At 34.2% G+C, this 13,902-nt stretch overlaps 1 protein-coding gene across 1 annotated transcript in view; it reads left to right on the forward strand.

Moving 5' to 3' along the window:
* The window catches only part of STPG2 (sperm tail PG-rich repeat containing 2), a 148,476-nt gene that overhangs the window by 112,545 nt on the left and 22,029 nt on the right, over window positions 1-13,902 (forward strand). Inside the window, exon 9 of the mRNA XM_062574964.1 lies at window positions 11,011-11,126. Within this exon, the coding sequence (XP_062430948.1) occupies window positions 11,011-11,126 (116 nt within the window). The remainder of the gene's footprint in view (window positions 1-11,010; window positions 11,127-13,902) is intronic.

The following is a 13,902-nucleotide window of genomic DNA, read 5'->3' on the forward strand; positions in this document are numbered from 1 at the left end:
TAGGAAATAGAGTACTTTTTGCTCAAATAATCCGTCGAAGCTTTTAATGAATGCACTTCCACTAAAGTCAGTGGCTTTCAGTCATCCACTGATTTCTTCCTACTTTGATAAAATCTGAAATAGTCATTTCTTAGGCAAATTTATATCATGTGCTAAGATACAATGCAGTAGTCGTAGTGTATACCTATGTGATTCTCAAGTAGGAGTCATTATCCCTATCTAGAAAGACTGAGATATTAAAAATTGCTCATTTTTCTCTTTATTGTGTTTAGTGTTTAAACTTTATATTGAGCGTTTAAACTTTATTTTTGACAAAGTATTTAGTACTAAGCAGCTTGCAGGTTTTTAGCAACTGGGAGGTATGAAATTTGTTCCAAGCAAAAAGATACTGTGGTCTTTGAAAAATACACCCTTGTGCAAGTGTTATGAATGCTATTATTGGCTGATTTTAGCATCAGTAAGTTAAGTAGCTATGCCCTTTCTAATGGTGTCACTGTAGTCAAAAGGTTTTAAGGGAATATGGGATAATTTGGTCAATAAAAAGGTCAAAGAAGAGGTGTGTGCGGGGGAAATTTTTGTTTTTTTTTTTTTTAATATCACTTGAATGGAAATTAACGTATCATTTTAGAGATTGACTTTAGTGGTAGGAAGTTAAATATGCTGTAATTGCTTTTTATTTCTGTGATTTTGATTTATTATACCCATTAAGGACACTTTCCTGTTCTCTCTCTCGCTCGTTCTCTCTCTCGCTCTCCCCTCCTCTCTCTCTCCCCCCCCTCTCTTTTTTGTTGTTGTTGTTCTCCTCCTTATTTCTGTACCACAGATATTGGAAACGGAAATAGTAATAGTTCAAAATTGACTGAAAGTAGTATTGGCACATGGCCCATTTTTGAGATATTACCATGAATCCATAAATTACGCCATTTGATAGTGAAACCATGTTTCTTAAACTTCTTTTTAACCTGTAGTAGCTACTGAGTTGGCTGTCCTTTGCTAGAACTAAACTGTGGTTTAGGATAAGATTACTGCTAATCCAGCAAGGTCCCAGAGGAAGCTGGGTGCCAATATAATAACTCTCTTAAATCTGTTTTATTTATGAAGTAAGGGTCAGATGAAAAGTGAGTATATTATGTTCTGTAATAAACATCACAGCAGATTACAGATCTGCTTACATACAAAAGAACAATATATGCTTAAATAACATGAAAAAATGATGACAATTTTTTTTTTTTATGCATTGCTTGCATTACCCCCCCCCCCCCGCACACACACCTTTCTCCAGTTTCACAGAAATAACATGGACATACAGATCTTCTGGTTGTAGCAAGAGTAGTAATTTCACACTTGTTTTGTAGGTATGGTTTCCCCACAGTTAATGCACTATTGCACTTTAAGAATAAGTGTATATTGGTATATAAATTGGAGATTGCTGTGATGGGAGTGTTTAAAGGACTGATCTATCAGGCCAGTTTCAAATTCCTGAACACCACTTTACTGGACTGACATTCATTAGCAATATGCTTTATGCTAATGGTTAGTACTTACTCATTATCAATCATTACCGCTAAGTATTCAAACAGATGGTCTGTAAGGATCACATCCCGCATTAGTGGAGAGCGTACAGCGCCCTGGGGCTGAGGCCCTGCCGGTGCCTGGGGTGGCTGCCGTCCTTGGGTGCTTGCTGGTTTTGGCCGTGGAGGCTGAGGCAGTTGGGCTCCAGCAGCCTGAGGGGAGGGCTTGGGGGAGGATGCTGGAACTGAAAGGGGGTGACCTTTTTCTTCCCTGTTTTCCTCTGCTCATGGCTTGTTTTTATGCTCCTCACCCGCTCCTGAGAAGAAGAGCGAGAGGATTTCATCTGCTCTTGACAGTTCATCTCATTTTGGGGACCAGGACTCATTGTGGTTCCACTACATATCTTTCCTGCTTGTTCTACATCCTTTGTCCTTACCTTTTACTGCTTGCACATGTTTTCTTCTTCCCTCTTTGTGCAACCATGCCACAAGTCTCCATTTGCCTTTTTGCTGTTACTTGCAAGTACTTAAAATGCTTTGATTGCAAATGCTTGCAGAACTTACAGTAGTGCTTAGCTGTATTACAAAAGACTTATATATTGCTGCTGATTACACTAGCAGCAGTGTTACAGAATACTTGCACCCTGTTGCTAGTTGTTATTTCAGTGTGCTTATATTGGTATTCAGGGCAAGCATATATGAATTATATCTTTCTTAGTGTATTTCTGTTTCATAGGTGCAGCAGGCTTCTGCTTTGGCTGCAGCACACTGAACGATTTTTGTCTTGGAGCTTTTAAAGGGTGGAACCACTGTTTAAAGTAGATGGTGAATTTTCTAGTTGTGCTGAATGAGGCTCCGCAAGTACTCAACAGGATGTTTTTTTAATAATGTATTCAGAGAATGGGCTTCAGAGTACTGTTGAAAATCTAGAGTAAAACAGATCTTTTGTCTCTCTGAAGGCACACAGCAGAATGTCAAACTTTCCATGCTTAGCTCCCCATAAGTAGGGTTTTTGTGAGATCATCTTCTCGAAAGAAAAACCATGGGCCTGAAGGGAAAAGAGGAGCTGGCTTTTAGCATCTTGACATCTGGGGTAGCCATCAGGTGTTCAAGACTCCATGAGCTTTGGAATAAAATATTTTCCTTCTTTGCTTTGTGGAATTCATTGTACGTTCCAGTTGATTTAACATTTTTATTTCAATGAAACATATTAGACTATTAGCATCTTGTGTGTACGCAGGAAGGTTTTTTCAGTTTTTATTTATTTATTTATTTATTTAACTAAAAGCCACTAGATCCAAGTCAGGATTTTCAGCCATGAAAGAAGTTGTCCTATTCTTTGAAGAGTTACATTCTCCGAATATAAATTAACAATCTTGGTCTTTTTTCCTTATGTTCATAATTTCTCACAGAATGAGAATAATCTAGAATAGGCAATATGAAAATGAGCATAAAATTTCATTCCAACATGAAAATACACCTCTTTATAAGGAAACTGTAGACTCACAATTATCAAGTTGTTCCTAAGGAAGGATAAGTGCACTTTATCTAGCAAATTGGCCTGGGAAATAATAGAGTATCAGCTCAAATCTAAGCGCAAAACTCACCAGCTCCCTTCTGGGCTTGAACAAATATTACATGAGTGAGGGCTCTTGTAAAATGTTGTGTTTCGAAATAGATTTCATTAAGGGTTTCTAGTGATAATTTATTTCTTCCTTTATGTGCATATCTTTTCTCATACTAATAATGGATAGCTTATTTGCATATAAATAGATGTCAGTATTTGCTGAAGCAGAGACCTAGCATGTTTCTCTTTTTTTCCATGGACATTGTTAAATAAGATAGAATATTGCAGTGATCAGCAGTCATGAATTGTAATAATTTTCTTGGTCAAAACTCTTTAGAGTGCATCAACTGTCAATGACATTTTTATGACTACCTCAGAGTTTAGACATCCGTTGAAATAACAAAAGCATAAAACATCTGTTGTTTCTATAAACGCTTGTTGTGATATTTCAGAAATGTTTACTGATAGATACCAAAATTGATGGCTCTTTGGACACCTATTCTTAGTTAATATTTTGGTGTGTTTTTTTACCATTTCTAATCTAGTAATATATCAACATGTTTATAATGCAAATATAACATTGTAAATAAATATAATTTAAATCAGTCTTTTGTTTTCTGGATTATTATGCTGTCATCACCATATCACTAACTACCTTATATTAGAGATATGCATGTAACAGAAACTATGTATGCTATCATTCTGATATATAGCAAAATAAATAAAGAAAATTTGATGTGTTCCATTAAGGGTATGTATAAAATCACTCTTAAGACTAATTTCTGCTGGCTTTTAATAACGCTTAAATAACACTTGATTAGATCAGATTATGAACTCCAAAAACCTCCTTAAAATATAAAACAATGCATTCCAAGTTAGTACATTATTCTATGACTGGGAATTATCAGAAGGATGCGTGGAAGAAGCCATGCCATGGTATTACCTCAGACCTATCTGTACAAGTTTTACCCAGGCTTATACTTCATATACCATTAGTTATTCAGTATCTGATTCTTCAAATACTCTGCCTCTAAACCAAGTTCTAACTGGACGGCTCTTCAGAGGAGTCTGGGAGAAAGGTAGCTTGAGTTCCTCAACTGCTTCATTCGATATTTCTTGTACAATAACTGGCTGAGCATGCAAACATTTCAGTAGTGTGTGTGTAGCGGATTTAAAGAAAAGTGTCTGTGTGTGTACCCACTCATCTGCATGCAGGTGCATGTTTATGGATGCATTTATGTATATGACTTAACAGCAGACATGTTTCTAGTGGAGAATTGTAAAGTTTACATGTCTGTGAGGTTTTTTTTACCAGCAGAGGTCACTCAGAGAAAAGAGAACAACTGTGTCATCGTTTAAGGAAGATGTGAGCATCATGATGTGCTGTGAGACCTATACTGAAAATCATGTGCTTTTGAAGGCACATAAGCAACTTATATTTGTATTTCCTTTCCTTTTCACATTTTTGTTGCTCATGATTGTGCTGGTAAATACAAGGTCGAACACATTAAAAACTTGTAGTCTCACGGTGATGCAAACCACGAAGTAGTCAGATTTATTACTTTGTAGTAAAGTAATAAATGAAATAAATATGTAATATTTATTCTGCTGGCTTTAAAAGCAGAGAATAATATAAGGACTCTTAAAGCCCAACAGTTATCTTTCTGTGGGATGACCCTAACTTTTTGGACAAAGTCTTACGCATTGCCTTCAGTTATTACAAATTTTTGAAAGCTCAGTAAAGAGTAATGATCACCATGAATTTATGATATTATGCACTTTTCCCCTCTGTATAATGACTTCATAAGTTCTCATATTTTACAGATTTTTTAATATACATATTTAATTATATCTAACACTTTAAAAGTATCTTTTAAATAGATTTTGTTCCTGCTATCACTACTGCTTTAAGACAGCTTTTGAGGAAGGATGAGTTATGTTACTGTGTAATTTGAATACAGTGAATTGTGCAGGTGTAATAGCGAATATAATATAGTCTCCAGAATCTTTTTTTTCCTTTTTGATAGTGATGTGTAAGTAGAGAATATCCATCATGGCTGTCAAGAGGTCAGATATTTATGAGCCGAACAGAAGTAGCTGAAAGGTAGTAAACCTATAACTGCTGTTGCAGTTGCATTCACATTTCTACATAGAACTTTATTTAAAAACAAATCAAAATTTGAAGAGCTAAAATTGTAATACACTGCTGTTATCGTAAGCAAAATCGTTTCAAATACAAGATGTCTTTCCTAGACACTGAATGATAATGATGTGTCTAGTTGTCATTCTACCCATAAAGCAAGCTCAGCTGTCACCTGTTTGAAGAAAACACTTAAGAATTTTTAATATAACTGCAAGTCTGATTAGAGGATTTCATAATTCACTATGGAATGGTTTCTGCATAACCATTTGACATCAGGCCATCATATACTACAATAAGGCCAAATATTTCATAGGAAAATGTTATTTCAGTGTTTTTGATGCTGTTTTCCCCTGTTCTTGTGTCTTTAAATCCATATGCCTGGAGGCTAGGGTCTGTGTGGTTGGTTTGGGACATTCACTGGATTCCACAGAATTTAAGATCACACACAATTCAGTTGAAAAATTGAAATTATATGTAAAACTTGATTTTCTATATTTGTGCATCTTTACCAAATTTAAATCAACTTCTGAGAGCACAAAGAACTATAGAGATCTTAGAGGTACCACCTATTTAAATTAAACTTTTAGAAGAAGTCATAAAATAGCAACAGTTGGGAAAGATTTTGATACTGGCAGGACTGCTTTCTTTCCCTTATCTTCATCCTACTGACATTTTTGCTTAGGCTTTTTGGTCACATTGTTCAAGATTGCTGAAGTTGCAAGCAGTTGTAAAGAAGAAAAGCTTAAGAATTGCATAAGTAGGTATTATTACTGCTTTGTATCTAAGGAATGTTTCTGATATTCAAAGACACAAAAGTGGTTTAGTTTCTAAGTGACTTGGTAGGAAACTGTAGATATCAGTCCCCTTTGAAATCAAACAGATACTACCCAAGATGCGTGCATATACTTGTGTCAGTGGTTGTTTCCACACTCTAGAAAAAGTTTAAAGGAAAAGATCATATTCTGAGGAGGTTATGGGCTAGATGTGTATTCATACATATGTGATAGTGTGATCACTGTTAATCTTGCATCCTTTCTCTAAGTCATTAAAAATAATATTTTTTCCATTGTTAATTTAGGGACTACCCATTGAATGGTACAATTATTTTTGTTATGTGTGAACACAATCTGTATAGTTTTTAACAGTTTAATGGTGATTGCATTTTTACTAAGTTGTTGCCCAGACACTGTATTTGGTGGTACCTGGCTAAGCTATAGACTAAAGGGAGTAAGGGTTGTGTAATGGAAATGCTAGTTTTATATTGACTATAGAGGTACAAATGCAACAGTATAATTGTAATGTGTTAGAGAGCTTTTTAATGAGGGATGAGGTGCATTAGCAATAGTCTTCAGTTGTAAAAGTCGATCTTTAAGAACATATCATTTTGTGCTATCTCTGAAGACTAATAAATTGCCTAGCTTTTCCTTCTTTTTCTTTCTTTTTTTTTTTTTTTTTCTCAGTTGAGGTTGACGTGACATGGTGACAGAAAATGTACAAAAAAGTGTTTTAGGCTGAAAAGTCAATGAGTTTTCTCTTACCCTCATAGGACAGATTATTCTATAAACTCTTGAAAAGAATCCCATTAACCTAAATGTTTTACTTACCCAGGATTTGTAACCTACTATACCGGAAACTAACCTATTAACTTTTCTTTGTTGTTATTTTACTCGTAAAAATAATGGTGGTAATATATTCTCAGGCAAACTTTCTCAATTAAGATAGATGTTGGCTGCCTTTCTGCATAACATATAGTGAAAGACCATTTTTTACAACCAGAGGATAGATACCTGTATCAGTAAATTGAAAAAATTTTAATGTCTTCATTATCTGCAATATAAGAGTAAATTACTTTCTTCAAAACATTATTTGTTGCTGAGCTAATAATTATTAAGAATCAGAAACATGAAAATAATTTATATGAAAAATGCAAAATTCTGTGTATTCTTTTACATGCAGCTGAGTCCAATTGAAAGCTCTTGTAGATGTAAAAGCTGCTCTGTTACAGAGACAGTTTTCTTGAATAAGAGGATTGTGGCTAAAGAGTTTAGTCTTTTGTCTTGGAAAGTCATAATCCGAATAAAATAATGTTAAAAGTTTCCAGATTGGATAGTTCTTCCATAGCCTGGCAATTGAAGAATTGAATGAATTAGTTCAGCTATGTACACTCTTACTCATTTGAGAAATATGAAAAAACCCAATGTGAATGGCTCTGATAGAAGAGTCTTCTGGGAACACAGACCCTAATCATTCTGTTTTCAGCTCCAAATTGAACTTGATGTCTGATACGTTATTTTCTAAACTGTTCCTCAAACAATTCCATTCATTATTGTCCTAATGAAGTTTTATTAAAGTTAACTAACAGAGTAAAGTAACTCTTTTGTTAAAGAGTTTGGTTAAAGAGCAGATCATAATATATCAAAAATTTTACTTCTCGAAACTCCTGCGTGAAATAACACTTTCCACTTTATTATATGTTCTCTAATATACCTCAACATTCATTCAATTTTTTTTGAACCTATATAAAATGTAGTAACAGCAGCTACCTGTAATATAGACGAGCAAGTGAATAATAAATGGATGACAAATTCTTTCCTTATTGCAAAGACAAGTTCATGCTTCTGATCTAGTTTGGATTTGCTTATTTGCAAAAGCAATCATTTTCCAGCCCTCTGCTAATGTAGTAGAATGCTCAGGCTGAGAAGCCAGCAGCATAGATTTTCATTTTAAATTACCCATTCCTCCCGTTCTCTGCTATTTTTGCCCTGTAGCATTGGTTGACATTTCATAGAGAGTGAGCTACCATAGGGCTGGAAAATACATAATTGTAAGAATCACCTACTCTTGATTTTCCCATTACATACCAATCAGAATTCAGACATACTTTTCATAGGTATTTGATTTGTAATGAGAAGTTTTTATTCTTCACTGACCTATGATTAAAATGTGGCATTTTACTAAATAAATGGAAGATACGTTCTGCATAATATAGCTTAGAAGTTATACTTGAGAGGCTATGCAAGTCTTCGACCCGTATCATGTGAGCAGCAGCATATGTAATTGAGAATATTTTCTTAGATAAAGGCTATTTAGTACAGAAACCTTTTTAATGCTCAGTGTTTTAAGGCAGGCATAAGGTAGGAATAGAAAGAGATGACATCAAGAGATGACATCAAGGTCAAATGATGTCCCTCCCTCCCCCCCCCCTTTTTTTTTTTTAAAAAAAAAGTCCAGTGCTATGAGACTGGTTTAAAATATAATAAAGTTAAATCCAGGAAGTAACTCATTATTATTATACTACAGCATTAAAAGCTATATACATGTTTTGAGGTCTTTTTTTTTAAGCAATAACATCATGACAAATGCTAAGAGCAGAAAACAGGTTAAGTATCAAACTACAGGCAAATCAGTTTCAAAATTGGTTCTCTACAAAATGTTTATTCATGTTGCAGGAACTTAAGTAGGTCTTGATAGTACGACGGTACATATTTACCTTTCCATTCAGATTAACTGTTGTCTAGACACATAGCGCCTAGATGAATGAGATTCTGATCCTGTTCAAAGAGGCTTTGTTGTTTGAACGAACTCTGCATGTAGTCATTTCCTGAACACTGTCTAGGAAATAGACTTGCTTATTATTATTATTTTATCACAGCAGTGTCTGGGCACCCTGATCTAGGGGTCTGTTGTGTATTTGTACAGCAACTAGCACAAGGAAAGATCACTGAGATCACAAATTTTTCATATCTGGACTTCAATAGAGATCAGAGAGTAACAGAGAAAATACATCCATAGTGAAATTACTGGTTTCATACTGGCAAAGGAAAAATTATAAAAGGATAATTTCCCCTCTAGTGATCCATGTGTAATGATCTCCCATTTTTGTGGTTAAAATTAATTTAATCGTAAAGCTCCTATCTTCCATTAGCTATCATATTACTGTAAGAAAAATCATCTATTCTATGGTAAAGGCAGAAACAATCACCTGAAAATGTAGCGTGAAGTTCTTTAGCACGTAACATAGTACTTGAATGGAGGAGAAAGCATATGACTCAACATCCATCCAGAAATACACATAAAAATAATGAATATTTCTCTGAAGCTGGAAGGCAACATAGTGCATACACTAAATATGAAAAGAAATAGTTCCTGTAAAAGTGGCTAGTGCTCAGTTACCAGATGTGGAAATGCTATTATATATTTTGATAACTCATGATTTGAAATGAATATTATTGGTCTCATCCATACAATAAATTCAATCTTTGTTCTGAAAGCTTTTAAAGCTCAGTTTGGCGTTTTCCTCTCTTTTCCCTTTTCTGCTGGTTTGACCAAGTACTTAATTTCATTTTATATCAAGTGCACAAATTTAGAATGAACCTCTAACTCTTATCTACCTCCTTTGGTAATCTCAGCCTAATGTTTTAGAAAGAAAGGATTTTTAGATCAGTTCTGTATTTAATTAAATAAAATCCATCCTTGAATCTATAGAGTTCCATCCTTGAACTGTTAAGTTCATATGACGCTCAATACCTGAGTAAACAGATTTTTAACTTTCTGCACTGTAAGGTTGTTTGCTAGAATTTTTAAAATAATCATAATGATATATTTGGAGGAAGAGAGTGAACAGTTTAGCTTACGTTTGCTGTGGTGAAATGTTTGCTTAGTGTACCTTCATGGTGGTGTTTTTTTTTCTTTTTCTTTTTTAAAATTATAGTGTCGTTAGGCATAAGATCTGAAACAGTAATCAATAGGTTTTGGTTGTTTGTGGCTTGATGAGCCGTGTTTGTTAATAACCTTTTGGGACACATGCACGTCTTGTTTCCAACTACTGTTTTTCCTCTTTTTTTTTTTTTCTCCCTTAAAAGTTATATTTGTATCCAGAATTAGAATTTTTCTATAATGGTATTGTAATAATAGAATTTTTTTTATAGAGGTTTTCATTTTCTTTTTCCTTCAGAATACAAAGAATGTAAGGAAACGTTCCTTCCCTTAGCAGTGGTTCTTTCCAGATTCATTGTAGGCACATAGTGATATAGCAGTTACTTTTGTGTGTTCATTTTAATGTATTTAGTGAAGCCTTATATATGCTAATAAGCGAGCGTAAGTTAGCAAGGAGAGAACTGTAACTGAGGCTAATATGGTGAGTGAAAATCCTTCTAGATAAAACTTGGAGGCTTCACTGATCTAAGTGAGACTGGATGACATTACAATAGACTGTCTTGCTCAGACATGTGAGCCTAGATTAAAAAAGACAGGGGCAGAGCTGCAGTAATGAAGAATGCAGAGGTTCCCTTTTTGATAGCGCACACAGACTCGAGTTTAAAAACAAAACAAAACCTTCTTAATACCAACTGATTTTACAAATTTATTTTCCTAATGATTTGTCTAGTTATCATGTGGTTCTCCACTGTTTTACTGTTGTTGTATTTTTTTTTTTTTTTTTTTTTTCCCTTCTTTGGTAGTAATGGTAGACCTTGTAGAATGGAGAATGGAATAGTACCTCTCACCTGATAATTCATCTAAAACAAAACCACTTTGTCAGGATGATGTGAATAACTTAATACCAATTCACTTATAATATCCCTTTTTGGAAGATTTAAATCCATGATCTGCTTCTAGTACTACTGCAAATGTTATTTTTAAAAGCCAAAAGTACTATCAAAGTATTTTTTTTTCCCCCCCAAAGATAGTAAGATGTATGCCTATGTACATAATTAGATGAAGAAGATATGTTTCAGGTCTGACAAAAACAGTTATCTTAATTTCATCATTCCTCCCCTCTAATTTTATAGGTCCTGGAACATACAATCCTGTGATGAGTTCAGCTTCCCACATTTCTGCTTATATTTCCAAGGTGGAGCGTTTTAAGGATCCAAAAGAGAATACTCCTGGCCCTGGAGCATATCAGGTTTGTCAGTATAGCAATTATTTCCCTTGTATTGAAGTTACCTTTGTCTGAGCACAGCTAGACTGATAACTATGTACTCCACATTTTCCTGATACAAATGTAAGCTAACATCATTTTTGGTCTTGATCAATATATATATATATATATAATAATACCACACCAAGCAATTACTTATAATTAATTTCTTACTTATTTCATTTGAAGAAAGGTGGGACATTATGGTTAGCAGAAACCTAAGTCCTCAGTGATCTTTGCTCTAAGAGAGCTCAGTAGCTGCAGTTTTGTTTGAGTATCTGTGTTTTTGCAGTTCCATAAAGGACTATTAAAATACATAATTTGAGAAATATTTTGCAAGTACAAAAAATACAAAGCTGTTGGTTCAAGTAAAGATAATGAATTTTAGAAATTCTTATTCTTCATTTTAATTTGCAGACCTATTTATAGAATAAAAATATCAGAGAGAGCATCTGCAAATTAATTTTAAGTGTAATCAAATATGTTGGGCAGAGAAGTATTTGTTTCATGTTAAATGCTTCTTCCCTTTAACCTGGCAGTATAGGAGTAATTCTGTCAGTCCTTTTTGTTTAGTCCAGTATTAGTCTCAATTTTAATTTCTTGAATATGGAACATTTGTAACCTTTAGTAGAGGCAGCATTAATGTCATTTTTGTTCTATGATCTAATTTTGCTAAAGTGGTATAATTTGGAGATGTTTGACAAACATATATGGAATCCAATTTGTTAAGCAGCGTATCATCCAGTAATAGTATAGTATAAAATGTACCGATATTTTTGACTTGTAAATATTATTGCTATAATATATGAGATTTTATAGGCACAGAGGAGATTAGAAATACATTTTTTTCTAACCATGATGACTAAGGCAGTTTGGCCTATTTTCACATGTGAAAATTAGACTAACCATAGGTGAATGTTCAGAATGAATTGGAGTAATGTTTACAGTGAACTTTAAAGAGGTAACTTACTTCCATAGGAGATTTTAAGGAGACATGCATAGATCTAATAACAAAACTGTAAAACTGTTCTGGCCATTTAGTTGATTAAGAACAGTGTCATATAACATAAGCAAAAAATGTGAGGATGAGCTCATATAAATTCAGTTGAAATTCTATGTCAGTTTTGAATTGTATATAATTTTACTTCCTGTATCCACCAACATGGAATAAGATTGATTCTGGATAATACAAGAATTCTAGATAATACCGGAGATATTTATATCTTGTCATAGAAAGCAGCAGGTTATACAAAACTATTATAATTACGATAAATAGTGTAACATCTAATATCTTGGCTTCCTATTTCTATTTCCTTGTCAAGTATGAGTGCTCATTTACTGTATTGCCAAACTGTCTTTTTTTTTCTTTTTACAATTTGTACGTTACCTTTGTAGGAAAGATGCTTGTAGGTGTGTGTTTTTTTTTTTTTTTTTTTTTTTTTGTGTTTGTGTATTTCATCTATTATATAATATTTATAGGCAAGATGATAGGTAGCATTCATAGCTTCTCCTTGTTTTTGTGTAACTATGCAATCGTTTCCCTTTTAGACCTTCATTTTCCTTCCCTAGTCTCAACAGATTGATAATTTATCTTTTTTTTGCATTAATGTTTGTTTTCAATTCATCTGAACTGTGAACTTTGATATATTTGGTAGTAGGGTCATGTTGAAAGACAAGATTCTTTAGGAAACTTGTTCTGTTGACAGTGCAGGGCTTTGACAAGTTTGCAAGACCTCAGAAACCTCACTGACAGACAAGGAAAAAGTATAAATGAAGAAGCTGCCAGGTCATGTAATGTGTATACATTCTCAAAGCTGATCCATAGAGAGGAAAAAGGAGTAAGATAACCCCTTAAGAGAAATGATTAATATTCAGTAGGCTGGGGATGAACCTGGCATTCTTGTTATGCAAATAGTGAATAGGATAATTAAATGTTTGCATTAATTTAGACTCTCTCACTATGAAGATTGTCTAGAAAATGGCTGAGCAATGTATTCATCCTTACAAGATGATAAAGATACTGTTAGTTAGAAGTATTCCCCAAGGTTAAAGCAAAAACTGTCCCCTTAAAGTAGGGGACCGGAGCCAAGAACAGTATTTAATGCCTTCTTAATGGCATTCAGTGTTGTTATCAAGCTATTTTTGAGTTTGTCCCTGGAAAGTATTTTGTTAGTCTGCCTTCAGTTTCAGGACAGAGAGATTGCATCACCAATTTTTAGACTTGCTCATCTGGCGTAGGTTAGATTCAGTTGTTGCACATCAAGCTGCTGGTGGCAAGTCTAACGGTGTCTAAGGCAGCATTCACATTATTTCAGTTGAGTAGTAAAAATCTTTTGATATCTGTTTAGTGTGTTTTTCTTTTCCTGTGTGTGCTTAAGTGTGACAATATGTGACAATGCATGTATGATTAGGAGAAGAGATGATTTTAAGTACAACTGCTGGCTGGTACTAGTATTAGCTCTTTCTAAAATATGTTCTGTTCCTTAGGGGACTGTCTTTGCTGAGGGAATGTTTTCTTTAGATAATTGCTGGGGTAAAGGTCCTTTTTAGATTGTTGAAGTAAGTTTTGTACTCCTCAGAATAAGTACAATGGTGCTCGGGGGCCTAACTGTTTACAGTCAGTCAGTAACATGTCAGTACAACATTTCTGACATTTCAAATAGCCAATGACTTCACGGATATAGGTGTGTGGGGGTTTTTGCTCTGTTGCAGTAAACTGTCGTTTTTGATGTCGACTTTCTGTGAAAGTAGAACTAGAAAG

Source organism: Rhea pennata, chromosome 4, assembly GCF_028389875.1.
Source record: "Rhea pennata isolate bPtePen1 chromosome 4, bPtePen1.pri, whole genome shotgun sequence".
NCBI classification, from domain to species: Eukaryota; Metazoa; Chordata; class Aves; order Rheiformes; family Rheidae; genus Rhea; species Rhea pennata.